This window comes from Chelmon rostratus, chromosome 14, assembly GCF_017976325.1.
Source record: "Chelmon rostratus isolate fCheRos1 chromosome 14, fCheRos1.pri, whole genome shotgun sequence".
NCBI classification, from domain to species: Eukaryota; Metazoa; Chordata; class Actinopteri; order Chaetodontiformes; family Chaetodontidae; genus Chelmon; species Chelmon rostratus.
This window is the reverse complement of record NC_055671.1, coordinates 6,085,299-6,113,285: the sequence shown is the minus strand read 5'-3', so window position 1 is coordinate 6,113,285 and position 27,987 is coordinate 6,085,299. Positions and strand designations below refer to the sequence as shown.

The window sequence follows — 27,987 nt, the reverse complement described above, 5'->3', positions numbered from 1 at the left end:
TCTTAAGTACAGTATGCAGCTGTGTGATACAGTCATAGCATAACTATTTAAGATAAGGCAGTATTATTTATTGTAGTGCATTTAGTATTACAGAACGTACTTTAATGCTTTAAGAACAGAAAAGAACTGAACAGAAATAGTGTTTCCACCTTAAAACAATAAAACAGCTTAAATGACAATTAAAATTCTTTACACACATTCAGATTAGTGAAGTCGTCTTTAAAGTAATAATATAAAGTGTCCATTAGCTCCAGTCCCATAACTTTATAAAGTTGTATTTTTTTTAAACAGCAAACATATACAGAGCCCCTCAGAGTTTGGGCTGGTCTGGCAGATCTTCCAGAAGTGCAGGGTTTTTTCTGTAGATGTAGGCGTTGGGATCGTCATCGAGCTTCACCAGCTCAGCCAGTGACGACACGCAGGGATCATGGTCGAGCAGCATCGTCGGCAGGTGGGTTGATTTGCGCTGGATGCGGCAAGAACGACGTACTGGTGTCAGAAACTTTAGATCTTTGATGTTGCTCTTTCTCCTGTGTGCACTTGAGCTGGCATCATCTGCAATTGTCCTCTTGACACTGAACATGGGATATTTGAAGGTAAAATTACTGTATCACGAGTGAAAATAAATTAATTTGTGGCTGTTAATAGTTTGATAAGTCACTGAAAGGTTTAGACAAAAGAAATGCTAGCACTGCATATGAAAGCTGACTCACCTTTGCAGATATGGAGTGGTCTTCACATTGTACTTAACTACTGAAGCATCTTCCATCTCATCATCACTTTCTACTTCCTTATCTTCCATCTCCACCTCCTGGTCATCACTCTCTTCTACTTCATCCTTCACTTGCTCAACCTTTGGATGCTCACCAACATCCTCAGGCATTTCATTCTTCAGCTCCTCTTTCTTAAATTCATCCTTTGCTTTACTGTCCTCCACTTCAACATCATTGCACACATCTGTCACCTGTGAAAGTTCTAGTGGAAACAAAAACAACATTTATGTAGGTGTAATCAAAAACATCTGTATAGAGTGCAACAACTGCAGTCAGAACTATTTTTCATCTTTATACCACAAATGCCATTGACCTGAGTGGATGAATTATTTTTAAGAACTGAATACCACCAAGTCTATCAAATGCACCACTCTACTTCAAACAAACCCATAGTGAAGAGACACAGGTTAACTTACCGTTGTCGCATTTCGAGGGTGTTGCCATGGCCTCCAAAGCATCACACAGGTTCACAACAACCTGTGAAAATGAAAACAAAGAAGAGAACTTGATTTATCACTGTGGAAGGGAATATTTTCAAAACAGCAACAGAAACCCTGCCTGTTTCCTTACATCATCCACTCTGTCCTGTGGGTCAACAAGCAGATCTGCATCAGAGCTTTCGAGGTCGAGGGTGGTGTTCATGATCACTGGAGTTTGGCTGGGTGCTGGTAACTCTGCTCCCTGGGTATCTGCACAGGGAGCAGCAGAGTCTGGTTTGTGTGCTTCCAGCTTGGGTTCAGGTTCAGGGTTGCACTGTACAGCTGGCTGAGACTGTGATTTAAGACCAGCTTCAAGTTTTGCAGAGACTTTGGTTTTTGAGGGTACCGCTGTAGTCATGGCTGGCCTCTTCAAAGACTTGCCCTTGGAAGCAAGCCACTCTGCCAGTTTCGCTCTGTGGAGGGAACACAAACATTTTTCCAACGTTTCTGATGTGCAGTAACACCAAGGCAAAACTTGTGTATACATATATGAGAAAAACATTACCTTCTTTCCTCAGCAGTCTCCATGGTACATCTGTACTGGCTGAGGGTGCTTGAGACAGGAGGTTTGCTGACCTTCTTGTCTGTCACTCGTACCACAGTTCCAGCCCTTTGTCTCTCCGTTTTGGGTGCTGATGGTTTGGGATCTGGCCTGCGCACGGTGGCACCTGACTTCCAAATGGATCCAATTTTTGACTGGACAATCTTGCCTTTGTACATGCCGGGCGCAGATTTTGATGGTGGCACAGCAGCTGGTCGCTTTGGAGCTTCTGTAGCTATTTTTTTGTCTTTCAGGGCTTGTTCAGCGAGGAAGGCCTGGCTCTGTGTTTGCTGTTGTTTGACAACTGTAGCAGCAGTTCCTTTCCGTTCTCTCTGCACAGGCTTTACCTGTTTCAGAGCCTCACCAGACTTTGACCTTGTGTCCGGCTGTTTGGCCTTGGCTTTAAAAGGACCGTGTTTTCCTATGATTTCCTCTTTTTTGTTGCTTTTCAGTTGTAAGGGAGCAGCGGATGTTGTAGCACTTTTGATGAAGGACTTGCTTCCACATTTTGGCTGAGCATTTTCCTTATTGCCCTAATACAATTAAAGCAACAAGAACGTTAGGTAGGCTGAATAAGGATAAAAAAACGACTAGAATTTAGTTAGAACACAACAGGCCAACTATGTCATATGATAACGTTAACTTACTTTGTTGTGTTTCCGTTTTGAAACAGCGACGATGTCCATTGTGAAGACTCAACCAGGTTCAATCAATGGGTTTTCTCTGGAAGACAAACAAGCATTAAATGTTTTTAATAACTTGTGTCACTAATTTACATCATCTCGTACGGTGGGAGTACACTTGGTATAATCTGTGAGTAAGGTTATATAGTGCATAACAGCTATAGATCAAGCGTTAAACTACATGACGCTGCTTTTACAATACAATTTCACTGTATTTGCAATTTTCATGCTTTTCTTGCACGTTTTGAGACATAACATCTGCAAGTACAATAACATCTACTCTTACTTTCGTATGAAATTTGCATATTTTAAGTAGTTTGACACGTTATTTATATCGAAAAGTAAGCAAACAGTAGTACGCATTGTGATCAAGACCAGCGTTAACGTTAGCGTTAGCTGAGGGTTAACAACAAGTAAACGTTCATGAGCGGGACGTAAAACGTTAGTTGTATATTTGGTCATAATTTCTGTACTAGTGCGCTGACTGTACCTATGCCTGCATTTCTAAAGAAAAGAAAAAGGGCAAAAAATAAGACTTAACTTACCTTGTTGTAGGATTGTACAATACAAGGACAAGTCTCTCCAAAGCAGCAAAACACGTCGCTGTCCTCTTCGAGGAAAAAACACACGGTTTGACTTGGCGCAACTGTACAGCAATTGGTCAGGCTAGTATCGCGAGATAACAAATATAACCAATGGAACTATGACTCAAAGCGAGAATTGAAGAAGACTGGTTCCAACCTGCCGTTGCACTAGTTTTTTCGTTCCTTCAGTTTGAATGTTTGAACGCAAATAGGATTCCATTAATACCGGTCCATGCTTACAGCTACAGGCCAAACACATGACAGCCACTGTGAAAACAGTGATTTAGTGATTAACAAACAGCTATAACTTCCAGTAGGTAACGATCATGTTTGCTGCATGTAACAATTTAATGGCATTAGTGTGTGGATTTATTATCTTGAGATTATTAAGTTATCTTATCATCAGAGAAATGAGGTTTGCAAAATCAATGAAATGGCAGCGTTTATTACACAATTACTTTCAGGACACATCATCGTCACATTTACATCACGTTGCTGTAATGTAGCTATGACTGTACAAATAACTTCAGCACACCACGGTTTTATAAGGAGATCTGTCTGTCATCACCACACTGACAATAATTTGGAGAAATCCAAATGATGATGCTGATGATGAAAATAAGAGGAAGAACAAAACAATGAGCAGTTTGATAAAACTTTACAAAACACACAATGTGACAATAGTTGTCAATATCGATGGCGTGAACACGTTTTGAATAATGCCATGGAACGGTTTCAACCTCTGGGCTTTGAAGAGACTGCTGAGGATTATGGGAAAGAAGCAAAGCGCGCGGTTTAATGCGTGTTGATAAATACGTTAAGTTCAAGAAAATAGTTTCAGCAACGAAGCGCATTTGCCTTCAAAATAAAATCGAAATTACAATTAAACCAAACAGCATACACTACAATAATTTGCCTCTAAGCGTTTGGAACAAGTGTGCCATGAACACGAAGGGACAAAACAAACAATAGGGATCCTCTAAAGTTGTCAGGTATCTTATACTTTTAATGTAGATGTTTATGACATTTAAGTGACAAAATTAACATGGTGTAGTTGGCATATAGACATTTGTTGCGTCTTGTGAATAACAAAAAGGAAGTGTATTTTTAAATTAGGCAGTTTTATTTAGCAACGAAAAAAACAAAAAAAAAAACACGTTTTTTTATTTTGAAAGCAAAAAACGGAAGTTATCTTGCTGCCCTGCTGTCCAGGGTGGCTTGACAGCTAGCTGGCGTTAGCAATAGAGTTTGCTAGCCTTAAAAGCATTTCACCACAAAAAACTGGTTTATGATATAAACTTATCATGCAGAATCGCTGCGCTGTGCCGAATTGTACTAGTGATACATCCGACCCACAGCCACTCTTCAGGTTTCCGCATGATCCAGAAAGGTAACTAACGCTAATGCCGATGCTAAAGTGAACAGGAAGCTCTCAAGCTAACTTCCAAGTTTGTAACAGTTTGTTTCTTATTTGTGTGTAAAATACGACAAGGCGTGCATTTTAAAACAAGGATAACTTTGTCAGAATTATCGCAGCTTTGTTTCATTAATATTCAGTGCCTGAATGTCGCCCTGTAGCACGTCCTTTATTAAACCTGTTGCAAAATGTAAATCGCTAACTGATATTTAGTTCATAACAAGCAAACTCAATTAATAAATTCGACAGGTTGATGCTATCGCTGCTCTATGATAAATATATATAGATCTAAATACATCATGAGGCATTTGGACCCATTGTTATAATGTTTTTGTCAAAGCCTGTGTAATAAAATCCAACTTGACGGGAAGCGTGCAGTCAGTAAATGTCTACTTCCAACATCTGCAGCGGCTGCAGAGCTAGAATATTATCTCTGGAATGACAAACCCATAATCCTGAATAGACCTTTTCCGCAGACGTTTTGGCTTGGCTTTTGGCTTTTCAACTGAACTAGTGCCAGGGTCCAAGTGATGCAACGGAGCCATCATTAACGAAATTTATTTCTCTTTTTCTGCTTGTACAAGTCAAAATGTTTTGCTGTGAAAGAAGTGTTTTTGCATGAACCGGTTTGAAAAGTAGTTATTTTTTCATTGGCTGCTTGGCTGTTGACCTCACATGTTGGCATATTTAACTATGCTGTTATAAGCATCTGTATTCATCCTTACTTACTAAATCAGCCAAAAGAGTCTCATAACTTTCATTTCCAACCCGTTGTAACTGCTATTCTCACCTAAAGAAACATCATTGCCCACTAATGTCCAACTGAGCTGTGTATTACACATTTCATGTTCTTGTTTGTGATGTATTGTTTACCATTAGATTATTAGTCACTGTTACAAGTAATTGCAGATTGAAAGAATGTGCCAGAATGTGTATTGATTTTTGAACTTGGTTTAATTTTGGTTAACCTCTCCTTTCAGGTCTAAGAAGTGGGTTGAAAAATGCCAGAGGCAAGATCTCACAGACAAATCACCAGACCAGTTGTACAGGTACTACAGGCTCTGCGGAAAACATTTTGAAGCCTCTTCAATCCATAGTGTAAGTTATGTTTTCAAGTTGCACATGATTTTGGACTAAATTTCAGAGGACAGCATGAGTAGAATGAGGGTTTGCAGTAGTTTTGATATAACTGCCAATATTTATGCACATTATTTCACTAAATATTGTAATAGATGCAATATGTTGTGTGGTGTTTAGTGAATGCGTAGATAATGTAGGTTATAATACAAATACTTTGCTTTCAGGACACTCAGAGTGCAGTGTTGAAGGATGATGCCGTACCAACTATTTTTGATGGGCCAAGCCAACCTCAGAACGGGCAGGTGAAGCGCAGTAGAGAGACGGTGGGTTAAGATCTTAGAGGTCCAGTGTGTAGGATTTGGTGGCATCTAGCGGTGACGTTGCAGATTGAAACCAACTGAATACATCTCACCTCACTCTCGAGTGTTTGGTTTGTCTGTTCTGGGCTTCTGTAGAAACATGGCAACATGGTGGAATCTGTGGAGAGGACCCGCTTCCTCACTCGATATAAAGCACTTGTTCTAAGTGAATGAAAACACAATCATTCTTATTTTCAGGTGTTTATACACTAAAGATAAGATAAGATAAAACTTTATTTATCCCCAGCCGGGGAAATTTGGGCATTACAGCAGCATGTGTAGCAGCGGGAAGAAAAATAGCTGCAGAGATAGAGAACATTTAAAAAAATAAAAATACACAATACAAAATAAAAAGTAGACTATATATATGTACATATTATACAAGTAAAATGAAATCTGACTATATAAAAGAAAAATAAGGTATGTAGGAAAAGAAAATATAAAATATATGTAAAAAAAATATTTATTGCCCCAATAGCTGTGGAAAATGAACAATGTAAACTGCCTTCAGATTAAAAATAATAATAAATAGTGTTACTGCTATTGCAAATAAACATACGTATGAATATTATATGCAGTTTCTGCCAATAGATCCCTGAAGTCTTTCATACTGGTCCTTTAATTGTTTTAAATGGGGATAAATAACTTGTATGATTTGATTTTTGTAGCTTTTATGTAGTCACTTTACTAATTAGGTTTTTTTTTTTTTTTTTTTTTTGTAGACCAAAGATGACAAAACAGAGAATAAGGGGAGAAAAAGTAAGTACAAGATCAGTGCACACACACACATTTATTACTTGACGATGAAACAAATGACTCCCAGACCCACATTAGTCACAAGATGAGCGATTAATTCGTTTTCTATCTTGCATCTGTTTCTCTTTCTTTATTTAGAAATGAAAAAGTCTCAAGCAGAGACAGCTAAGGAAGAAGTCGAGGCACTCCCAGAGGAGGAAGAGTACAAAGAGTATCTCAAGTCATTATTTGAAGTTCTGATACTGCTGGGAGAGCAAAGCATTCCACTGACAGGGCCTGGTGGTGATAAAGAGGATGGCCTTGCGTCCAGCAACTTTCAGGCATTGTTAGAATATCGCATGAATTGTGGAGATGAAATCCTTAAGAAGAGGTACGGCGTGAATAAGGAGTGCTCCTCCTCAGCTCAGCTGAATCAGTTTATTGAGGTGCTCGAGAAATGCATCCACAGTAAGCTGATGGAAGAAGTTAAACAAAATGGCTTTTTCTCATTACTTACCGACGATTTGGTCAAGATCTCAGGAGAGTGGTACCTCCCCGTCTTTCTCCGATATGTGGACCAGTCTAACTGCCAGCGGGAGAGGTTTGTTGGATTCTTGTCCTTTGAAGGAGACGGAGACGTCCTAGCAGAGAAACTGCTGTCTGAAATGACTGACAAATGGGGTTTGGATATGGAACAGTGTAGAGGTCAAGCCCACTCATACTCTGGGACTCACTTTAGTAAAGTAAAAACATTTGCTGCCAAACTGATGGAGAGGTACCCAATGGCAGTGCTTACGCTAAGATCTACTCGTGCATTGAACGTGTCATTGGCAAGTGGTATGGCTTTGTCAGGCGTTCAGCTTGTCATGTCAACCTTTAAGAAGATTGAGTCATTCTTCAGTCAGTCCCCTTCGCTGCAGTCGGAGTTGGAGCACGCCGTTTCGATTTTCTTCCCAGACAAAGAGGAAAAAGCCAAGGAACTGAAAGAGATCTGTCAACCCGGCTGGACCAGACGACATGATGCGTTCGAGGTGGCAGTGGAAATCCTGGAGGCGTTACTACTCTGTGTGGACAGCGTACATGACAACGAGGACATGAGGTGGAACGATCAAGTCACACACAACGCCCTGGAGATTTCAAAAGCACTAGCTGACTTCGAGTTTGTCATGACGTTGGTCGTGCTGAAAAACACTATGACGTTGACACGAGCTTTTGGGAAAAACGTGCAAGGGAAAGCAACAGATGCCCACTTTGCTGCCAGCAGTTTAAAAGCAGTGCTACATTCCCTGAAGGAAGTGTCCGACAACATCGATGTGTATCACGAGTTCTGGAACGATGAGGCTGTTATCCTAGCCGCTGCAATGGAGATCCCGGTTAAGGTCCCTCGCTCATTCTTGAGAAAGCATCAGTCACAATCTGGAAGCATTCGGCCGGAGAGTTACTACAAGGAGCACCTGTCTGTTCCTGTGGTGAACCATGTCATCAAAGAACTGAATGAACTCTTCTGTGAAGACCACCTGAAGGCTCTGAGATGTCTGTCCCTGGTCCCTGCTGTCATAGAGCAGCATAAGTCTACTGAACCCGAGGAAGAGAGCGTGCAAGTGTTTAAAAATGACATCCCTAACGCGGGAACCCTCTCTGCCGAGCTGCACTGTTGGTGGGTTAAATGGAGCAAAAAGGGCAAAGGCGAGACTTTGCCCTCCAGTCTCCATGAAACGCTGCAGCTGGCCGATGTGAAGTTCTTCCCAAACATGCTTGCAGCTCTGAGGCTGCTCAGCATCCTGCCTACCTTGGCTCTGGAGGACAGCTGTGACGTGGCGCACAAGCGCTTCCGGATGTACACGGAGAACACGCCTGACAAATTCAAGTCCAAAAGTCTCGCTCTTTTGAACATGAACTATGATGTTGGGTATGATCTGGATGCAGTCGTGGAGGTCTACATGAAGACATACCCGGACAGGGAGGAGGTGTCTTAGTTATGATATGATGATGATGATGATGATGATGACAGATGATCCACAGCTTTGTTAATGACTTGTGCAGACTGTGTTCTCATGATGAGATGCACGTCCTCGTTTTGTTTAGTTTTTAGCTCTCATAGCACCTTTTTTTATAAACTGTAGAATGTAAATGATCAATAAACTGGACTGCAAAGTGTTATTGAGTGATAGATACCAGACATGAATTTTGTTTTTGCTGTGCTTGTTCTTCATGCTGTCTTTGCGTTATACTTCAGGACTCAGTATTGATCCCTGTAAACTGTTAATGAGGTAGTCTCTTAGGGTTTAATAAACTTTTGTGGTCATTTTACATTTTTTGATTATTTTTTGGGTGGTTTTAGTCACTGGATTGAGTAGGAGTAGTATTTGTTTATGTCTGTCTCAAATAAAGCAGTTTTCCTTCCAAGCCAGATTTAAAGAAAGTACTGGTACAAGGTGGATATGAGGGCCAGTTGGCATAAACCGGGCAGCGCCTAAAACATCTGTATTAGAGGTGTGTCCTGGAAATTAATTTCTACATGTTGAGTTCTGTTTGACTTGTTTTCAGGTACATGGTGAGTTGGGCAAAGTAGGGTGAAGCTTATAGTGTCCTTCTATAAATAAGGCTTGCAATTCTTAGCTACACCCCTGCAGGCGTCTGTGACTATCCATCTTGCGCTTTAGATATTATACCTGTCATGAATGGAGTGTATGCTTGTGACAAAACAGCCGAGTCACCGTCTGCTCTGAGACTCATTTCCACCGTAGTGTTTGGTGTTAATGAAATCTGACATGATTGAAGATGAAAACCCTTTGGCCCGGCCTCCACTGTTTGCTGCAGTGGACAGTATTAAATTGCTCTTTAAGCCATGTCTCCTAGCAAAATCAAAGTTTGATTTTTGTGTTGAACCTTTTGTTGCTGCCGTCTCTTTTTGCAGTGCATTGCTCTAACCTTCTAACCTGTGTGTGAGACGAGAGACGTTATCATCTCTTGTTTTGCCTCCATTTAATGAAATGTGACAGAAGGAATCTCATTATAACCACATGATTCATATGATTATGCTAATATGAATGACACAAAATAGTGCATGTAGACTACTACTAGTAAGTTTTGATAATTTGGATGCACAAGCTTTTTCGTATAAATAAAATGATTCAGCCTATTCATTTTATTGATTGAATTATTTTTGCTTGAATTAAATCATTTTCACTGTAAACATGTTTTTTTCTTAACATAGCAAGAAAAGCTCACAGCTCTGACTAATAACACTGATGATTGTTATGTATCATTTAGATGTCCCAGCTCCAGGGTCATGAGCAACTGTGTTACTAGTGAATGTATTTATGTATTTTAAAAATACGTCTAAAAATACACATTGATTACTCGATATACTGTAGGTTCAGCATCAGTGTACTCATTGTTCTTTTCTGCCAACATACAGCATAATAGTAATGTAATAGATGACACAAAACGTCATTAAAAGATTTATTATATGATCAGAGAGACTTAAATAGCCTACTAAAGAGTAGGTAAGGTGTATGTCCAGGGTCTACGGAGGGCGAGTGACAAAAATCACATCTTGTTAACAAGTGTGGAGAAGAGGAAGTTGCAAACCCGAATCAGAGAGTATCAAGCAAAGCGAGATGAATACTACAGTTTAAGACAGAGCTACATGTGGTTTAAATGTGTAGCAAAGGCTTCTGTTTAACTTTTGTGTATTGTCAGGTGTGATATAAAGCAACGATTACTGAGCAAGATTCACAACTGAGCTATTCTTGCAAAGCATTTTAAAGAACTCTCCACTTCTGTGGCAAAAAGGTCATGGTGTTTCTTCAATAGTGGAAAAACAGAGCAGGGCTATAGCCCATTAATATATTCATCAATTAAAAAATGTATTTATATTTATTCCAGGATAACTAATTTATCATTGCAGTAATCGTTTACCAAACACTGCCTGTTTAAGCGACACAAAAGCAAGGAGAATATCTTAAGTTATCTTAAGTGAATGGCATATATGTTGATATACATATAAACATAGATACATGCATAAAAGGACATTGTGTCGTAGGGACACAAGAAAAAAACAGAACAGACCAGCTGACAGAGTGAGCGTGGGGTGTCGGGACCCCTCTGAATCTAGGGCACGTGCCTGCGTTGCTCGCTAAGTGTCAAGCAGGGAATTATCTTGACAATAAGACTCTTTGGTCAGGCCTGAGGGTGCCATTCTGCCCTCTGCTGGTTAACATTTTGTACTGCACAGTCCAGTTCCTCGTTGATGGGATAACACGCTTTCGCCGACTCTTGGCTCACCACGCAACATCAACTTTTGAAAGCATGGAATTAGAGGGTTCTTAGTTTGCCAAAGAAACATTAAGCGAAAGTAACATTGAAACTCAAGAGTGTCGGTTGCAGATTTTGTCTAAGGCATGACTCTGTAGACTCTCCTGCAGGTTTTATCACAGTAGGCTTGCCAGCTTGCAACCGCCAGCTAAGCTAGCTAACTTGCTAGCGAGCTACATTGCAGTCCAAAATGACTGACTGCTGCGCCGCAGCGAACTGTGATTACCAGCGAGGGGAATCCGAAAACTCCACTCCACTTTTCAGCTTTCCTTTGGACCCGGAGCGGTAAGAGTTGTGCTTATTTTATTGAGGCGTGGGTTAAGAATGAGCCACTTAGCATGCAAAATGAATGTGTTAGCTATCCACTGTTAGCACTGGCGTTAGCTTAACATCATGTTGGCTAACAGTGACACAACTCTGTCGAAAATGGCGCAGACTAACGTTACTCTTGAAAGAAAAGTCCGTGTGAAATACACTCCGTCCACTCATTCAGGCTCGGGGAGCGACACTGACGTGTAATATTGGCTCTGTCGCTTTGTCTTACGCGTTCAGTCATCCCACAAACCGAGGGAAACCATAGTTTAAAACTTTTTGTGCTGTAATTTAAATCGCCATCGGTACACGACACCTACCGTCTCGATAGTGTGGTAACGTTAGTAGGCTCAGCAAAATGAAAATACCCCCCATTAACAATGCTGCGATATTGTGTCCATTGTTTACCAAACTGCGCTAATCACACAGTCGTGTTGCAGTAACGTTACAGCACATTGTGAACAATTTGACTTGAAACTTCTATTTTAACGCTGCGTAACGTTAGTTTAACAGGTGATGTCCCCATGAATAAACTGCAGTCTAGCGCCTCCTTTTATCCCGCTGTTACCTCTTGACTTCCGCTGTTTTTTTCACTTTGAGATTCCTGTAGTATTGTGCAATAACACGACTGTTATCTCGATAAAGAGCTCAGCAGTAGTCGGCATTTAAGTACCGTAGTTTAGTGACAGATGCCGCGCAGCTGCCTGCATCGCGGCGCTGGCTCTGTGCACAGGAAATGTACCGTTAACCTCCGAGTCGGAAGACTGATGGATCACGGGGTCTCAAAATATTTCATGTCCAGCCCTGCGATGAGGTTGTGTTTTTCTTCCCGTCCTTTAGCTCCGTGTGCTCGTTTTTATACTGGCACCCAGCTAGTATTATGTTAAATTGAGGGAAGTAGATCTCATTTGCCTGTGGGAGGATCTGTCCACCCATAATTCACTGTAAAATCACAGAAAGACAGACAGACACAGAAAGAGAGGCTTTAGCCAGCGATTGGTCCCAACTTTCAGCCACCAACATTGAGGCAGGGTTGTGGTAGAAATGCAGCTAACCAGCAGGCGTGCCAAATCCGTGCAAGTGCTGCAGACAGGACCTCCTGTGGTGTAAGAGCACCATGCACATGCAGCAAGCATCAAAGCAGCTCTCACAGACAGAGCAGTGCATCAAAGTGTTAGTTTAAAACTGTATTTCATCTTCATTCACCTAGTGAGGAAGGCTTTCAACAAAGCAATTGACAGTTTTAAAGTTGATTCAGTTGCCAAGTGAAACAGCTAGCCTATACAGTGGTTTGCACCAATGCAATGATACAGCGTCTGTCTGCGCTTGTAATAACAACATAAATTTGCTAGTTGTTTTTCACACAGTCAGCATGCTGAACTCTGAGATAAGAAAATGATGTCACCTTTTAAGAATTGCTGAACAAATGTTGTTGCTGTTTGCTTTTTGATGTTCTTGTGCCTCTACTGAATTATAACCAAACTAACTAGATGAAACAAATAGCCGAGCTCAAGCACTTGCGCCAGTTACTGTCTTTACTGTGCCATGTGGACCTAAGACTATGATGGCATTTTATTAATATAAAGAGTCCATCCATCCATGTTAAACCGCTGCATCACAATGGACAGTGTTGAAACTGAAGCAAGCTATTTCACAAACCTTTGAGAGCTTGTGCGTGTTTGTTGAGTCATTATTTAATATATTTAGAAAGCAGAAGATTGACGTGCAGAAGTGTTTTGGTCTGTGGTTGTGACCCAAACAATTTATGCTGTTTTCCCCTGTGTTTTTCAGCTGCAAACAATGGTTGAACAACTGTTGTCGTCAAGATTTGGCATCAGAACCTCCAGAGCAGTTACATGTGCTGTACAGACTTTGTGCAAAGCACTTTGAGCCTTCTATGATCTCTCATCAGGTAAGAAGCAAAACTGTTGCCCGTTATTATTAGAAACACATCTGTGCAATCAGTGTAATCAATCCGATAAAACCTCACCAATGGCTACAACATCAAAAAGTGCAGAGTTGTATCAGTCCCGCTCTGATACAGTGTCAGCAAAAACTTAACATTCAAAGCTAATGTTAAAACACAGATCAATAGAAGTCAAGGGTTCCCAATAACATCGGTTGCAGTGGGCGGGTGCAAGGGATGCTGAGGATGCTGAACTCCTAAAGTAATTACAGCTAAAAACCAGGTTGGAACTTTCAAAATGAACTAATTTCAGGAATTTCCTCAAACCATTAAAGAAGTGGAACCAGAGCTGGAAAAATTCTGATACCTAAAAAAAAATTAAAAAGGAGACCGCAGTTGTCTCACCTGTTGCACCTGAGAGAACTGGGGTGGATGCCAATGGTGCACAGTAGGGCAATCAAACTGGATTTATTGCATTAATCTGCTCAATTAATGAGAGAGCGCATAAACAGAGCAACTGACGAATTGCAGCCTCAGCTGGATGTCTTGTATAAGTAAATGGCAGAAGGAGTGTAAAGACTAACTGGCTGATGTCGAGCTGGCACTGAGATGAACGAGGTGGAGAAAGTCTGTGCTCCAACCAAATAACAAAGAACTGAGAAAAAAACCTAAAAGTTTGGAAAAGAGTATCTGAGAGTATCTGACCTCGACAAAGGGACGTCCTATAGGATTCATTTGTCTGTCCTGGGCTACTGAAACATGGTGGTGCAACACTATGGGTGCAGGTGTTTGTATTGCTATTTGTTGGTGTGTTTTATGCTTGTTTATGAGATTTGAGATTTATATTTTTAAGACTTATAAAATACAAGAATGTGCTGACAAAATGCTTGTGCAGTCGGCCCTTAGTGATAGCCTCCATTTAGAAGGAAAAAAAACAATATCTAAATCACAAAATTGTAAGCCAAATACCTACCCAACAAAGAATTTTCCAAATAGTTGAATGTTCTGGTCCAGCCCTATGGCAAAGATAACAAAACTGGAGATTTATTCATCTGGTATTGTGTCTAACTTTAGCAGCTCATAACATATCAGGTATGGACTTAATCTGCAGAAGCTCCAGTTCAAGAGACAATCTGATTAACTTTTTATTTATTTAGGGCCAAAGCACAACAAAAGTTGTTTCATGACACTTCTCATGTAGAACAGGTCGAGACCATACTCCTTGATGTACAGAGACCCAACAGTTCCCCCATGAGGAGACCAAACTTTTCTATGCATGTATGCAAACAGACAGACATTCACACACATGACAGAACACACAATCCCATCCAGGATTTCAGATTTGACAGAGATCATAAAATGTTAATAAAGCAGATAGAAGAAGTCAAGGTTTGGGAGTTACCATAGAAAGTAAGTGATTATGGAACAAACGCAGAGCGTGCTAACTGAAATAGGAAACATTTGTCTCTTAATTAAGAGATGGAAAATACTTACACAACAACTGTCAAACAAGTAATTCAAGCTTTGGTTTTGTCTCACCTGGATTATTGCCCAACAGTCTCATCTAAAACTTCATTAGGTAATATGAGAAAATTGACACTGGTCTAGAATAAAGCAACACCTGTGTTTCTTGTGGGTTGAGAACAAATTTTACTAAAATGCATGAATGTCTCTCTTGGTTATAAGTGAAAAATCGATTGCTGTGTTCATTGGTGGTTGTCATTAGTAATGTCATAACAACAAAGACTTCATTTATTTTTTACCACCTTTAGTACAGATGCACACAGTGATTAATGAAGGCTCGCTGCTGGAGGTTTTACTTTACCAAAATCCTAATCAAGAATGGAATTCACTCCCAAATCATAGGACTCAACAAAATAATATGTATGATTAGAAAAAAGGGGCTAAAAGCACATTTCTGAAAAAGGAACTTGATGACATTTATCTGTTAGATCATGATAGATTTTTTGTGTATTTTTTTAATATTTGATATGTGTGTGTGATGTTATTTTATTTACCTCAGATGTGCATTAAAATGTGTATTTTTGTTTTGCCACGTTTTGTCATGTTAAAAGTAGACCCCAGAGAGGATAGCTGCTGCGATCTTAATAAACAAACAAATATAGAGTGAACTTGTCATTGGGAAATTTCTACTTTGCATTCAATATTGAGGATAAGCATAAAAGTTATGATCTACTGCTTTTTTGTTTTTCAGAGCGCCTCCAGTTGTGTCTTAAGGGAAGATGCTGTTCCAACAATATTTGACTTTACAATGTCTACAAATAATCAATCAGCCTGCAACAGGAAACGAGCAAGAGACCCTGTAAGTCTACCATTCAGTGGTTAAATAACTCTGCTTAGCTTTTTTTATCAGACATTTAAACACTAAAAGTGCAAATCTGTATTTATCCTTTCCATCTGCCTAGTCGGAAGAGGAACCTACATCTGTAAAGAAAACAAAAGGTATAGTTACAGGTTCAATTCATTCTTCAGCATATTTGAACCCCTTGAGTTTTAGGCTGTGTTAAAATGTGTTAGCCCTTGTAAATATTCACTTGAATCATCTCAGCCTTTCATTCGTTTTTTTCTCTCCCTCAGAAAACACAATAACCACAGAAGAAGTCCCTGAAGGAATGAGAGAAGTATCTGGAGAGAACAGTGCAACACCTGAACTGCAAAAAGACAACCAAACCCAAGAGGATATAGCCAGCTCTAAAGCAAAAGAGACTCTGAAAGTCTATTTCAAGGAAATCCTGGCACTGACTGGATTCAGCATCAATGGCGCAAACACTGATGAGCCAATTGGGGGTACAAGAGGTCAGCAGGCTCTAAATCGTATATGTGTAGAGAAAATTGACAAGAAAGAAATATTCCAGTTCAGTGAAGACCTTATGCGAGAGGAGATCCAAAACAGCCTCAGATTGGCACGATTCTTCTCCATTCTGCTTCAGGATGTGACGAACATAGAGGGAAAGGAGCAGATCCCAGTTTTCATCAGGTCTGTCACAGTAGATGGGTTCCCACAAAAGCACCTCATTGGGTTCTTACCATGTGACATGGATGCAGAGAATCTGTTTTACATGCTTCTCTCAGAGTTGCGAAACAAATGGGGCCTGAGGATGGAGCACTGCAGAGGACTCACTTATCTGGTTACGGGCAGTATATGTCAGAAAATGCGAGACCTTACCTGCAGGATTCTGCAAGAGTTTCCACAAGTAGTTCTGTCACCGAGTGACCCATATGCCTTCAACATATGGATTATTCGCTGCATGCCTGTGCCCTCCATTCAAAATGTTGCAGACACTGTAGAGGAGGTGGCCTTGTTACTCAGGAGAACACCAGAGCTGTGCAAAAGATTGGAGGGAAATATCCAGATGACATACGGGCATGTAAAAGGGGAAGCAGACAGGATCAAGGCAGCTGTCAGTGAGAATTGGGAATATGGCACTGATGCTTTCCAGACCATGTTAGATATCCTGGAGCCATTCCTGAACTGCATCAATGAGATGATTTCAAAGGTGGATGAAGATACTGCTGAGCAGATGGCCAAGCTCAAGCCAGTTTTGAAGAATTTCAATTTCATCATCACACTGGTTGTTCTGAAGAACACCCTCTGCTGTGTGAGCATACTCAACTCGAGTCTCAGGGGAATAATTAGCATCAGCAGTACCTTGCAGTACACAATTTCCAATGCCTTAAAGCTGGTAAGCAAATACCAACAGGAGCTTGCAATATTCCACAGGAAGTGGTTTTCTGATGCAGTTGGCAGAGCAAAGAAGCTGGGAGTGGAGGTCACTAAACCAGAGCTGGACCAAGGAAACACAACTGAAACACCACTGGACGACTTTTACAGAGAAACTCTGAGCCGGCCTATCTTGCAGTATCTTGTTGCAGAGGTGAAGAGAGTATTCAGCACAGAGATGGTGAGGATTCTCCGATGGCTCTCGTTAGTGCCATCTTACATGGCTGACCACAATTTCAGCATTCGCAGGGATAAAGTAGCAGATGCCAACTTGAACAACCTGGCTAGGCCTGACACATTCTACGAAGAGCTTGGTTCTTGGGAAGTGAAATGGAGGCATGCAAGCAAGCGCAGGATCCTACCAACCACAGTGTTTGCTACACTCAAGATTCCCGATATTGGGTTTTACCCGAATGTGCAGAGCTTGCTGAGGGTGTTGGGCACTGTTCCATGTGTAAATGCAGAGGCAGATGTGTATGGCCAGTACCATATGGTACTAGAGCGGTGCCACTCCTACCTGAGAGCCACACCAGTGGACCAAAGACAATGCAGAATGGCATATGTCTATGTGAACCAAGATGTGCACTTCAATGTTGAACAAATGGTGGATTCATATGTCCAGAAGCATCCAGACATCCTGCAGTTGCTGCAAATCGTGAGTAGATTTTCATATGCGGGGTACTATTGGAATTTCATTGCCCTCTTTAGTGATAAAACAACTGTTTTATCTGAAATTACATTGTACTTCTTGCGTTTCACAGGATGATGACACAAAGGAGAAGCCTCCCCAAGGTGAGATGACTTTGAAGTTATTTATTTACCATTTCAGCATGCTGCAATTTTGGTTAATCACACAACTCAGTTAGACTCAGCCTCAGTTTACAGGACTATTCCCACCTCTTATTTCAGTGGCGTCCCATGGGAACCATGCTGAGAAGGACACTGAAGAAGAATTACAACTCATAAACCTAGAGATGGATGCTGAAAGGCTTGTGGAGATGAAGTGTGCAGAGACTGATAGAGAAGCTCTTAAATCTGCTTTGCAGGCTGCAGTGACGGCTGCATACAGCAGTCAAAGTAAGCAACATAGTGACACTTCCGCTCAGGATGGAGAGGTTGAGTATGTGACCAAGTCTGAAATGAAAGAAGTACTCACTGTATGCGAGAATGCCGTCAGGGAGGGAATCCTCATGGAAGTGGGGAGTTCATTCTTTTCCTTGTTCATTGACTGTGTAGTGAAGTTGGGGGAGAAAGACTATCTTCCACTTTTCCTGAGGTTTGTGGACAGTTTTGATGTAATGCGATTGGAGTTGATGGGATTCCTTGAGGCAGATCTTGACTGTGATGCTATGGTACAGCGTCTCCTGGAAATAGTAACAGTCGAGTGGCGTCTTGATTTGAATAACTGCAGAGGTCAAGCATACCTGGGATCTGGTGATGTTTCCTACAAGCTGAAAGCCTTTGCTTGCAAAGTCCAGGAGAAGCATCCTCTTGCTATAAGCACACACTGCTCTTCCTACTCTTTCAACACATGGTGGTCAAAATCCATCCCAGTGCCTGCTATTAAGAGAGCCCTGGATACATTTGAAGAGGTTTTGATGTTTTTTGGCAGCAGTGCTACTCTACAAAAACAGCTAGACCATGTAATAGCCTTTGGTCTGAGAGAGAGCTATGAAAAGGTCCAAGAGTTCCAGGGGAAGTTCTGTGCCTTTTGGCAAGAGAAGCATGATTCTTATGAGGCGTTTGTGCAGATGCTGGAGCCCCTGGTTGAATGTCTTGAGAAAATCAAAAACAACCCGCAGAGATGGAAAGCCATTTTGTCTGAACAAGCTGGGGCACTCCTTCGCAAGGTGATGGAATTTGATTTCATCATTGCTATGGTGGTCCTGAAGAATGCATCTTCCTTTACCAGAGAGCTGAGTGCAGGTCTCCAGAAGGACCACTTCAGTGCTGCATCTCAGCTTTGCCAAATCAGCGGTATTGTGGCCACTCTGAACCGAGTAAAAACAAATATGAAGGTGTTTCACCAGAACTGGTTTGATGAGGCCTGTGCAATGGCACAGAGTCTAAGAGTGCAGATTGAAGTGCCTGAAAACTCTTTGCCAAGAGATGGCATGATAAAGCCAGTCGGTTTTTACAAAGATGGGTTAAGTGTTCCCCTTGTAGATAACCTTATCAATGCCGTGAAGGACCATTTCTCAGAGGACCACAAAGAAGCTCTGAACTTCCTCTCCCTTGTTCCATGCTCAGTCACAGTGAGCTACATGTTTGAGAGCTTGAAGTCAAAGCCTCCTCTCTACAGCAGTGATCTTCCTGATGCTGACAACTTCTTCACAGAGCTGTGCTGTTGGAGAGTAACGTGGAAGACCAAAGTTGCATCTGTGACCATACCAAGCTCAATATTTCACACATTACGTCTGCCACTCATGCAGTACTTTGGGAACATCAATGCGCTGCTGAGGATTATGTCTGTACTACCCAGCACAGCACTGGAAGACTGTGGTGTTGTGATGCGCCACAAGAAGTTCCAGGAGTACCTGAGGAATACAAATCCCAAAGACAGGTCCGCGTGTTTGGCTCTGCTGCAGGTGGGCACGGACTTCAGTAGAGACCTGGACCACATGGTGACTCAGTGTTTGAAGGTTACTCCACAAGCCTTGGAGGGTATCTGTCTGGTACGTGCTTGAATACTTCAATGAAAATGACTGTTACATTTCTAGTTTATTCTCATTTTATTCTCTGTATTTTATTGAATGCATGAATGTTGAACTAATTTGATTTATCTGGATATATTCACAGGACAAGGAATCCAAAAGTTTCATCAGGAACTCTGAAAATAATATGGACGGTATGGTTGTTGAGATTTTTTTCAGTACATTTACCAACAACTCCCAAGAAATGACACATAACATAACTCATGTCCATACTAAGTTGCCATAATTTCTGTGTTTGTCATAACCGCTGTTGTGTTGTCTGTTTTTCTCCCTGATGTATTTAGTTGACTGTGACAAAGAGGAAGCTGAAGAGCCCAACATTCAGCAATCTCCTGACAAGACTGAGGACCAAGACATGAAACCAGCAGATGAGAATGGGCACTCAGGAGATAATCGTCAAAGCATGGCGACGGTATTCAGACAGGCTGCACTACTGGGAAAAAAGAATAGCAGTCTCTCTGACCTAGGAGAAGAGGACAGAGAGTGTTTCATCCAGGAGCTCAGTTTGTGCCACTGGTTTGGAAGTCAGAGCAAATGCACACCTTGTGTAGGTGATGATGAAATGGTGAACCTCCTCATAAATGGAATCAGAGATGTCATACTCAAGGAAATACAGGAATCGCCATTCTTCTCACTTATCACAGACAAACCTGTGAAAATTGCTGACAAGACACACCTACCTGTTTTTGTCCGGTATGTTGGAGAATCTGCTCCAAAAGTGGAGCTCATGGGTTTCTTACCATTTGATGAAAGCTGTCATGTCGATGCACAAGCGAATAACCTGGCGAAGATTCTCACTGAAGACTGGGGCTTACCAATGTCTCAGTGTCGTGGGCAAGCATTCATGCACTTGGGCTCGGGTTTTCAAAGCGTGAAGAAAATGTCTTTGGATTTCCTGCAGAATTATCCACTCTCTGTTGTAACACCCAGTGAGTCTTGTGGCCTTGCCCATTGGCTGGCAAGAAGTGTGCCGTGTCCTTCGGTAGTAAAAATGCTGGACATCACTGAAGATCTGCTGCTGTTTTTTGATGAATCGCCTTGTCTGGAGGAACAGCTAGCACAGGCTGTTGATGGGCTTTTGAGTATGCCAAGAGAGGCCCTGGAAGAAATACCAGAAACATGCTGCTCGAGGTGGAAAAAGAGAGAGGACTTCTTTGACATACTCGCTGACACATTAGAGGGCATTCTCAGCTGTCTAGATACTGTTAGCTCTAGTGCCATAGGCTCCAAATCGATGCATGCACAAGTTCTGTCAACCGCTCTGAGAAATATGGATTTCATTGTCACCCTTGTGATTTTGAAGAATGCGTGTGCTCCTCTTCGTAACTGTAGCACTGTCTTTCGCTGTGGAAACCCTGCTGATATTCTCTGTGAAGTGGAAAAAATCCCCTCAATCATAGAGACTCTTATCAAAATGTTAGAAAATGTGAGCACTGTTCACTCCACTTGGTTTGAGCAGGCATTCCAGCTAGCAACCAAGGTAGCTCCTGAACAAGTGTGCTTCTCGGAGGAAGCCGACAGCTATGAATCTCCGGAGATATATTACAGAGAAAATCTGAGTGTCCCTCTCCTCAGAAGTCTCATTGATGAAATGAAGTACAGCTTCTCAGACAGCCACTTGAAGGCCCTGTCAGTTCTGTCATTGCTGCCCTCCTGCAATCCCATTCTGTCAGAGTCCACAGACAAGCCATTCAGCCTCTACCTTACAGATCTTCCTGAGCCTGAAGCAGCCGAGCAGGAGATCAACGCCTGGGCCTCTGTCTGGAGAGAGAAATACCAGGATGTTGCTCCTCCAACATCCATCGCTGAAACACTTGCCCATCCTGAGTCAAAGAACCACCCAACTGTTACCTTACTGCTCAGGCTAGTGGCTGTCCTGCCTAGTGTCAGTATGGAGTGTGACCTGATGAAGACCACTCTGAATTCCATGAGGGATCTATTAAAAAACACTGTCTGCAAGGGCAGCAGAATGGATTATGTGATGCTCCTGTCTCACTGTACAACTCTACAGAGACTGCCAGAGGTAATTGAGAAGTGTATGGAGGTTGATCCAGAGAGCAGTCCGTGTCTTTCCCAGGTAAATATAAAACAGTTCGTATTTGTTGACTATACCATGTTGTACAAGGGAACAAAATTACAGCATTTTTACTGCCTTCCTAATCATTGCCATATATTTTTTAGGTGATGGGAACTTTACAGAGACTTAAGTTGGACAGTGGTAAGTGCATTCACGGCAATTTAATAAAAAATTTTCATTCTAATTATGATAAATTTGGCAGCGGATAGTTTTGTTTGTGTGGCATTAACCTTTATTTTTATTCTTTAAATCAGGAGGCATTAAAGAAAAACCAGCAACACCAACAGAATCGTATGACTCCATTGTAGCAGAGAAGCCCACCGATGGAGAGGTGAAATTGGCTGATAATGCCGTGATGCTGGAGGTCGTTCAAGGACCAAGAAAAGCAGTGTCTTTTTATGAGCCACAGCTGCGCGAGCAGATCCTCAAGGAACTCTGGGACTCTCAGTTTTTCACAATTATAACCGAGCAAGCTGTTGAAATTGACGGTGAGCTCTATGTGCCGTTGTGCATCAGGTACTTAAACAAAGAGGACATCCAGTGTGAGGAAACATTGGCTTTTATCCCTTTTGGTGAAGACCCTGTTGTCCTTGCAGATGCTATTGAGACAGCCCTGTCTGAGAAGTGGGGCCTCAACATGGAGTATTGTAGAGGACAGGCCTTGCTGAGTGTTGGTAAGGTAGGAGCTCAGATGAGGGCTGTAAGTTTAGCCATAGCTAAGAAATACCCCCAGGCTGTAAGAAGTGTCAGCTCTGCTTTGTCTCTTAATGTATGGCTGGCTAGATCGTCTCCCTCTGAAGAAGCAGCAGATGGAGCAGTTCTCATTGGTAAAATATTACACTGGCTCACAGAGGATGCAGAACACCAGAACAAACTGGAAGACATGATCATCCACGTGTTCCAGCACGATGAGGGAAAGGGAAATGAGCTGAGAGACAAACTCATTAAAAACTGGGAGAAGAGTCACGACATGCACGAGGTGATGGTAGAGATTTTAGAAGCGGTCATGCTGTGTTTGAATGAGCTGAAGGGGGAGGGAAGTACTGCAAACCAGCAGCAAGCGTCACAATTCTTCGACGCGATCAGAAACTTTGAGTTCATCCTGTCGACGGTGGTGCAGAAGAACATGTTGAGTGTAACAAAGAAGCTAAGTCAGTCTCTTCAGGGTAAACCTTTAGATATGTTACTTGCTGTGAATAACTTGACTGATCTCAAAGCATCCCTCAGTAAGCTGAAGAGTGATATTGACACCCATCACAAGGCCTGGTTTGAGGAAGCTGTCGCACTGGCTTCCAAACTCCATGTCACAATGTTGCATTCAGTGCTTCTAGAGCCGTTGAGTGAGTTTTACAAAGAATCAGTAAGCATGAAAGTTGTAGAGCACTCAATAGCAGAAATGGACGACCTCTTTGCAGAAAAGGTATTGGATACCTTGAGGTGTCTGGAGATTGTGCCTTATGCAATGTCCAAAGTAGAAACCAGCATTCTTAGTGGTCTTGTTTTCCGCCTGTACAAGGAGGACTTGCCAGATCAGGGCTCTCTTCACTCTGAGATGAAGTTGTGGAAGGAGAAATGGTTGGATCCCCTGGCAGGCTATCTCCCAACTACTGTGCTCGACACACTCAAGACGTCACAGATAAGAAGTTTTGGCAACATTGAAACTCTCCTTAGACTCCAGGTCATCTTGCCGTTTTCAAGGAGGGAGAGCAACTTCAGGCAGGGAAAAAGAAGCTTACAGGAGTTCATGCAGCAGGAAAAGCGATCCCTCACTGAGCTCCATCTTCTGTAAGAGTTGCAGGTCTTCCGTCACGGCTAGCAGATTTGAGTAATGCGTTCGAGATGTCACCGTCACCATACTTAAGAACTATTGTGTCTCAACCCTAATTGAGGTCCCAAGTTCTGAACTCAATATTTCTGTGTACATTATTGATCTAAATTCTTTGAGATTTCCTTTTGTTGTTATCCTGCAAAAACCCTATGTTGTTTTGTTTTTTTTACTCTGTAGTTTGTACAGTTGTACCACCCAATGGGACCAACGTCTTGGCAAAATAACAGACAAAAAAAGAAATGCTCCACTGACGGTTATCAATGCTTGTGTGCCTTGATGCAAAACTAATAATTCACCCCATGTATCATGATAATACAGATTTTACAAAATGTCCCATTGGCGTTGACTGACTTCTGTATAGCTGTCATGAATTCATCATAATGATTAAATTGCACCATTACCTTTCCTGGGCACAAATAGAAATGGTTAGTTCCATCATGTCTTCTGATGATTTCCCATGTTTCCTGTCTCTTTGCAGGAATGAATTTGCTGTAAACGTATCTTTGAAAGAATGTTTCCTTAATAGGAAAATCTTCATATATATTTGTCAGAAAAGTAATAAAATGCTCCAAAAAGATATTTTTCCTCTTTTTGTCCCTTTAAGCTAGATGCGCAGCAGGTTTTCATGTGTTGCCATGTGTGTAGTCACGTCTGTTAAGGAACACAAGATGGCGCCGTGAGGCTGTGTTTGCCTTCAGAGGACTTGACAGTCTGGTAAGCAGTGGCACTAAAGACAGGTGAATATGGCTTTAATGTTTAGTAAAGGTATTTCTCTAAATGTTGAAATACCTGTATGAATGTTACATACAGTCATTAAGTCCAGCTGGACAGGAGGAAGTCCAGGCGGTTACTAGCCTCTGGAAGCTAGTAGCTGCTAGGTAGCACAACTATTATCCAAACAGTTTTTACTTTGCTTCTCCTATTACTGTTTATGTAAATGAAGAGACAAGCACAGAGAGCTTATATACTTTTTTTAACAGTGAAGGAAGGAGGACATTTTTTTTATTTTTAAAGGTCTTATGTGGTATTTCAGTCATGATGTCCTCTTATGGAAAGTGTCTTGGTGCTAACGGCTGCCAGTGTTAATGATTGCTGACTGAAAGTTGGAGTTCACCCTCCAGCTCAGGTCACGATGTGTAAAAATGTCTTGCATATTTTAATCACTGATCAACGTGGATGTGGTTTTATAGGGCGGCTTGTTGAGGTAATAAAACCACCGCATTATCTCTAGATACCTGGTCAATGTTTGTTTTACAAAAAATGTGTTGTCCAGAAGGTGTAACGTCTGCAATGCTGGGCATGTGAGATAGTATTTGCCAGTAATGCAAATCGCCGCTTTCGGCCGTCATTGTTACCATTGTAGATCGGTTAATATGTAATTTCTAAGAACAAATGAATTCTGTGGGTCTGCTGGAGGACAGTGTGCCTTTCTTGTCAATTATTTGCTATGGATTCCAATCCGCTGTATAAGAATTTATAAGAGGAATGTCAGTAACGCACAGCTACTGTCCCAGCAATTAGAAAAACAAGGCTCTTTATTTAAGCCAAGTTATTACTTTATACATAGATGTCCTATATAACTGTTGGTGTCGCTTCAAGCATAGTAAATATAAAGCTGACAAAAACACCTGTAATGAATTATTTATAAATCTACAGCTTTGTGTTGCGCAGTATTCTCAATCCTGGTTTACTCCAGTTTTCTTCACTCGTGTTTTTAACTGACTGAATCCATACTGACACAATACCTCGGGGCTTATTTAAGTAAGTCACTTTAAGTTCTAGTTAAAGACATGATCCCAGTTTAAACAAGGATAATTTCAAGTTGTTTTTGTTCTTTGGGGGTGAGGGTACAACGTGGCTTTGTAATATATACAGTAAAATATATTAAATATCCTCCAGGTTTCATGTAAAGAAACACTGTGCACTACCATATATGTACATACACATTTTGGGTTTGTTGACACAAAGCCAGCTTATCTTTAACACAGATAACCCCACCGAGTGCACTTTAGAAAAAGACACGTATTCTTCCTGTGAGTTGTAACAGCAGATGCCTCCCTGACAAAGCTCTGATTGTCGGTGCTCAGCTCAGTGTGAAAGGAGCATCCCCGTGTCCCCGCTCGGCTGCTGAGCAAACGGATCTGTCTCCGCTGTGGGCCGCCAGCAGCAGTGTTCGCAGGCCTCGCTGCAGCCATGTGCAGCACAGAAGCATAGTCTCATACGCTTTCTGCCAAGAGAGGTATACGTCCTATAAACTGCGTTTTCTTTATTTACACTTTGGATGTGAAGTGGACACTGTTGCGGTTTAAGTCTCAGGTGCAGCCTGTGTGTTTGAGTTTAAACACATCCTCCATTTTTAAGTAAAACAAGGTATTGCCATAATTGACCCGTGCACCAGGTTTCCTGCTGGAAGTCAAGGTTCTGCACTGATGTAAGACCCGTGGCACTTTGTAATCATGTCCATACACAGCCAGGATTTAACTACACTCTGGAGGGGAAGACAGAGGGCTTAAGTGGATTTTATTTCAAGGTTCCCTTCCAGGGAAAATTGGCAGCACAGGACAGAATTTAGATCCTCCTAGTACTACCAGCAAAACGTTGGTTTTAATTAATGTCAGCTTGTTGATTGTCCTCTTAAAGAACACTTCATTTTTCCTTGACATTGTAAAGCTTAGGATTTTAAATTGTCAGTGAAGCGTGAAGGATTGTCCTTGAGTGTGTTTAACCAATACTGGGGTGTATAAGAGATAATCCAATCATGAGGGAGTGAATACAATTTATGTAATTATTGCTCATGAGCTTTACCTGACAAAACAGTGCTCAGCACCCTTTTTGGACCTGTGCAAAGGCGTAGATCAGTGGAGACGCTGCTTGGAATTTCAAATGTTTAAGGAATCCTTAAACAAGTAAGCTTTAATTGTTTATAATGATGCTCTGGTGCTCTCCCACCTCTGTCAATCACAGTCTACAGGGATAAAATTTATAATAACCATGTATCCTCACAATTTATCCATTGTATTGTTTAGAGGCCTGCGGCCTGACTGGTGCCTGTCCTTGCGATTCCTCTGTTGCTCTTTGGGTTTGTGTTTGTTAGGAGGTGCGAGCAGAAAGACGTCTGTAAATGAATGGAGCGCCCCAGGCTCTGCTGAAGTCATCACTCCACCCACATGGTTCACCTCAGCCCCCTCTGCCCTCAACACCTTTTGCTTCTTTAGCAACACCTCTTCAGACACAGCGATATGGCTTTATACAGTATGATAAAGGACCTGTGCTGCCGCCTTTGACGCTGGAAGAAATGTCTCTTTTCATTGGGAAAATACACCTGAAAATATAATTCCCACATGTTATGTTTTAAGCGATGTATGGCTCAGTTTTAATTCATGTTTTGGACCAGATGAACAGCAAAGAGACAGACTGTAGTGATGATGTCATGAAGCAAATCCTACAGCTGCTCCTTAGACAGTAAATCCCAAGACATTTTAGCAGATTCTGGACACATCTTCTAATTCACAGTGGCAAGCGCTGCTCGACATTCAAATATTACTTACTTGGAATCGAAGAAGTGGGAGTTTCCACTTCCCCATTGATTCAGTGATTAATTCTGTGTCAATAAAAGAAATCCAAATCATGTCTGAAGTTGGAAATGGGAAGATAAAGCCATTAATTGCAATCAACAGTTAATGTCTTTATCTTCCCATTTCCAACTTGTTCTGTGTGACTTAATCACTGGGTTAGAGAAATGTAATAAAACATCTGCTTTAGGGTGGATTTTCCCTTTAAAATGAGTTTGTTTGTTGGAGCTGGTTTTCGTGCATTGAATGGACTCATTTAACTCCGATTTATGATGCTCCGATGATATGACAGGACTGTAATGTGCTGGTTGTATGATGAGTGGTTGTATTACTGGAATTCACTCCTCTCTTGGCTGGTTAACCCATAATGCAGGAAACTTGTATACCCTCAGCTCAAACCAGAACTGCATGCTGATTTTGTTTTTTGGGAATGATCCTCCAGTGCCGGTAAACTTCTGGGCAGCACGTTTTGCCACAGGCTTCTTGAACACACGGCTCATGGTGTAGGTGTATGCTGTCCTGGAGGACCACATGACATGTTCAAAAGTGCCACCCATCTGTCACTTGAAAGAGCTCTGTCCTCAAAGCACAATAGAGACAGAGGTTGTAAACAAATGGTATACAAAAGATGTGGGTCCAGTCAGACAGATTGGACGGTGCTTGTTGTTTCTGTGGCGATCCCCACTGTGAGCTACGGCAGCTTTCACAGGAGGGACACCAGAGGGTGATGGGATTTTCACATGGCAGATCTGAAGCTGTCACTGTCCCTCTGTGGGTGTGATCTGACAGGTTTTACCCTTTAGGAATACTACTGATAATACATAATGTTCTTGTTATTTGTCAATAATCAGCTGGCAGCAGAGCC

The 27,987-nt window shown here is 41.7% G+C and overlaps 3 protein-coding genes across 4 annotated transcripts; 2 read left to right on the top strand and 1 right to left on the bottom strand.

The window, feature by feature from the left end:
- Positions 1–52: 52 nt before the first annotated feature.
- On the bottom strand, positions 53–3,089 carry si:ch211-266i6.3 (cytoskeleton-associated protein 2). Its single transcript, XM_041951765.1, has 7 exons — positions 3,022–3,089; positions 2,441–2,516; positions 1,758–2,326; positions 1,344–1,665; positions 1,190–1,250; positions 714–975; positions 53–575 (listed from the first exon to the last, which is right to left on the bottom strand). Exons 2-7 carry the CDS (start codon positions 2,477–2,479, stop codon positions 311–313), a joined length of 1,518 nt encoding a protein of 505 aa, XP_041807699.1. The 5' UTR covers positions 2,480–2,516; positions 3,022–3,089; the 3' UTR covers positions 53–310.
- Positions 3,090–4,272: 1,183 nt separating this feature from the next.
- On the top strand, positions 4,273–9,787 carry thap12a (THAP domain containing 12a). Of its 2 annotated transcripts, none has more exons than XM_041952380.1 (5): positions 4,273–4,450; positions 5,458–5,575; positions 5,782–5,880; positions 6,639–6,675; positions 6,811–9,787. In XM_041952380.1, the coding sequence occupies exons 1-5, from the start codon at positions 4,365–4,367 to the stop codon at positions 8,625–8,627; spliced, it is 2,157 nt and encodes a 718-aa protein (XP_041808314.1). In that variant the 5' UTR covers positions 4,273–4,364; the 3' UTR covers positions 8,628–9,787. The 2 variants fall into 2 exon arrangements, with proteins under 2 accessions (XP_041808314.1, XP_041808315.1); XM_041952381.1 differs by having other exon boundaries at positions 4,314–4,450; positions 5,458–5,526.
- Positions 9,788–10,905: 1,118 nt separating this feature from the next.
- On the top strand, positions 10,906–24,210 carry si:dkey-250d21.1. The gene is made up of 11 exons (XM_041952571.1): positions 10,906–11,256; positions 13,075–13,195; positions 15,405–15,512; positions 15,616–15,652; positions 15,788–17,586; positions 17,693–17,723; positions 17,841–19,606; positions 19,731–19,779; positions 19,930–21,722; positions 21,827–21,863; positions 21,977–24,210. The coding sequence occupies exons 1-11, from the start codon at positions 11,162–11,164 to the stop codon at positions 23,509–23,511; spliced, it is 7,371 nt and encodes a 2,456-aa protein (XP_041808505.1). The 5' UTR covers positions 10,906–11,161; the 3' UTR covers positions 23,512–24,210.
- The last annotated feature ends 3,777 nt before the right edge of the window (positions 24,211–27,987 follow it).